The sequence below is a fragment of the Atta colombica genome, unplaced genomic scaffold (assembly GCF_001594045.1).
Source record: "Atta colombica isolate Treedump-2 unplaced genomic scaffold, Acol1.0 scaffold55, whole genome shotgun sequence".
In the NCBI taxonomy this organism is placed as follows: Eukaryota; Metazoa; Arthropoda; class Insecta; order Hymenoptera; family Formicidae; genus Atta; species Atta colombica.
Genome location: NW_017259545.1, coordinates 1470806 through 1472776, shown reverse-complemented (window position 1 = coordinate 1472776; position 1971 = coordinate 1470806). Strand labels below are relative to the sequence as shown.

The 1971-nt window shown below is 37.6% G+C and overlaps 1 protein-coding gene across 1 annotated transcript; it reads left to right on the top strand.

Moving 5' to 3' along the window:
- Nucleotides 1–1865, top strand: LOC108691905 (V-type proton ATPase subunit G). Its single transcript, XM_018199858.1, has 4 exons — nucleotides 1–195; nucleotides 668–768; nucleotides 861–959; nucleotides 1044–1865. Exons 1-4 carry the CDS (start codon nucleotides 114–116, stop codon nucleotides 1116–1118), a joined length of 357 nt encoding a protein of 118 aa, XP_018055347.1. The 5' UTR covers nucleotides 1–113; the 3' UTR covers nucleotides 1119–1865.
- The last annotated feature ends 106 nt before the right edge of the window (nucleotides 1866–1971 follow it).

Here is a 1971-nt window from a genome sequence, read left to right as displayed (position 1 = left end):
CCACGTGAACGGGCACGAGACGGAGCGCCGTCGTTTAAGGCGGGGCAGAGGACGGAAGCTCCAAAGTCATATGATCGATTCGTGACAGAGCTCGCCGTTCCCGACTCGCAAAGATGGCTAGCCAGACGCAGGGAATTCAGCAGCTTCTGGCCGCCGAAAAACGCGCTGCCGAGAAAGTCTCGGATGCCAGAAAACGTAAGTGCACTCGTCAGCAAGTCACGCCGAAATATTTCGGGGGAGGAAGAAAAAAATACATGTTGCGACGTGATGTGTTAACCGTGATCATCGTAACCTTTTAGTCACTTTTTCTTTTTCTGAATTTGACGCGTCATAAAGAATTTTTTACCTTTTTTTCCTGAGCCGCGAAGATCTATAGAGAAATCACTTTTAACTATCGTCCAATAATTCGCGAAATTGCACTTGACAAGGAGAACATCTTACCTACGTGCGATCTATTTATGTTATCATTGATCATACTCATTCATATTCATGCGAATTCAGGCATTTATTGAATGTTATTTATCTGTGTCTAACTTTGTTTACTGAAGTTCCAATTCTTTGATCTTTTGCTTTATTGTATAAATGTCCTAACTTGGTTAAGTTGAAGTGTTTGTTCTATAATATATAATAATATTCTGTTAACATGTAATCTCCCTTTTATTTTCAGGCAAGGCACGTCGTCTGAAGCAAGCTAAAGAAGAAGCCCAGGATGAAATTGAGAAATATCGACAGGAACGAGAAAAACAGTTCCGTGACTTTGAAGCCAAGGTAAGTGTCGTTTTCCTTATATTGAGATTTTTGTTAGATTTAAGTTTCAATATTTAAATTGATCAACGACATAATAATAATATTATTGGTAGCACATGGGTTCAAAAGAGGATGTAGCTGCGCGTATTGAGGCAGATACGCGACTTAAGATAGAAGAAATGAATCAGACCGTTGCTGTGCACAAAAGCACGGTAAGTTCGCTATGTGTACATTTAATCGATAAATGAAACACAGATATATGAGAAACTACAATGTCGACTCTCTGTGTAATTTAGGTCATGCTTAAAATCTTGGACTTGGTGTACGATATCAAGCCGGAACTGCACAGTAATTACCGCATTGAGGTCTAAGCCACAAGAATTGCATCCAATATAGCTATAAATATGATACATCTTACGCTCTATATATTAAATAATATTACTGTTCATCATATCTCAATATGTATTTATCGCTGTTATATCGTATGACATGTTATATTTTATCTGATAAACTGTATACAATGTAGCTGTATAGGCAGTGATACTCAAACTACTATTAGAATTCTTTTCTCTCGCAGTTGCTACACGACAATAAATGTAATCGTATTGTTATTACCGCTGAGCTTTTCACCAGCACGTATTCGGACAGTTTGAGAATTGCTGTAATGTAGTTGCATCATAACAAAGAGAAAAGAAAAAAAAAAGTAACTTGAATTCAACGGAGTACTTTGATCCGATGCGTCAAGGCCTAGACACATCGGGACAATGTGCGATTGTTAAGATACAATTAAAACGATTTAGGGTGATGGAATTGTATATGTCGTTCAGTGTATGCCATTAGATGTCATTCCATGATTCTGTTACATCGAGGACGCGCTTTAAGATTTTTCCCTACAACCTCTCGCGGTTCACGGACATGCTCCCAGTCGATGGTGAACCACGCGACGATGTAGCAATATTTAGACTTCTCATCTTTTAGCGAGAACGTTTTAAATCTCTGTTAATCTTGCGAGATGGGCAGCTTTGCCTTACATGTGTATCCTTATCTCTGTGAGCTGGTTGGTTGTCTGTACAGTATTAGTGTTCAAAATATAAAAAAAGGAAAGAAAAACCCAAAAATTTTTTGATTTTTCGATCTTTTCATATACTATTTTCAGAACTGACAACATGCTCGATATAATGTTGATCTTGAAAAGATACATACATATACACATATATATATATA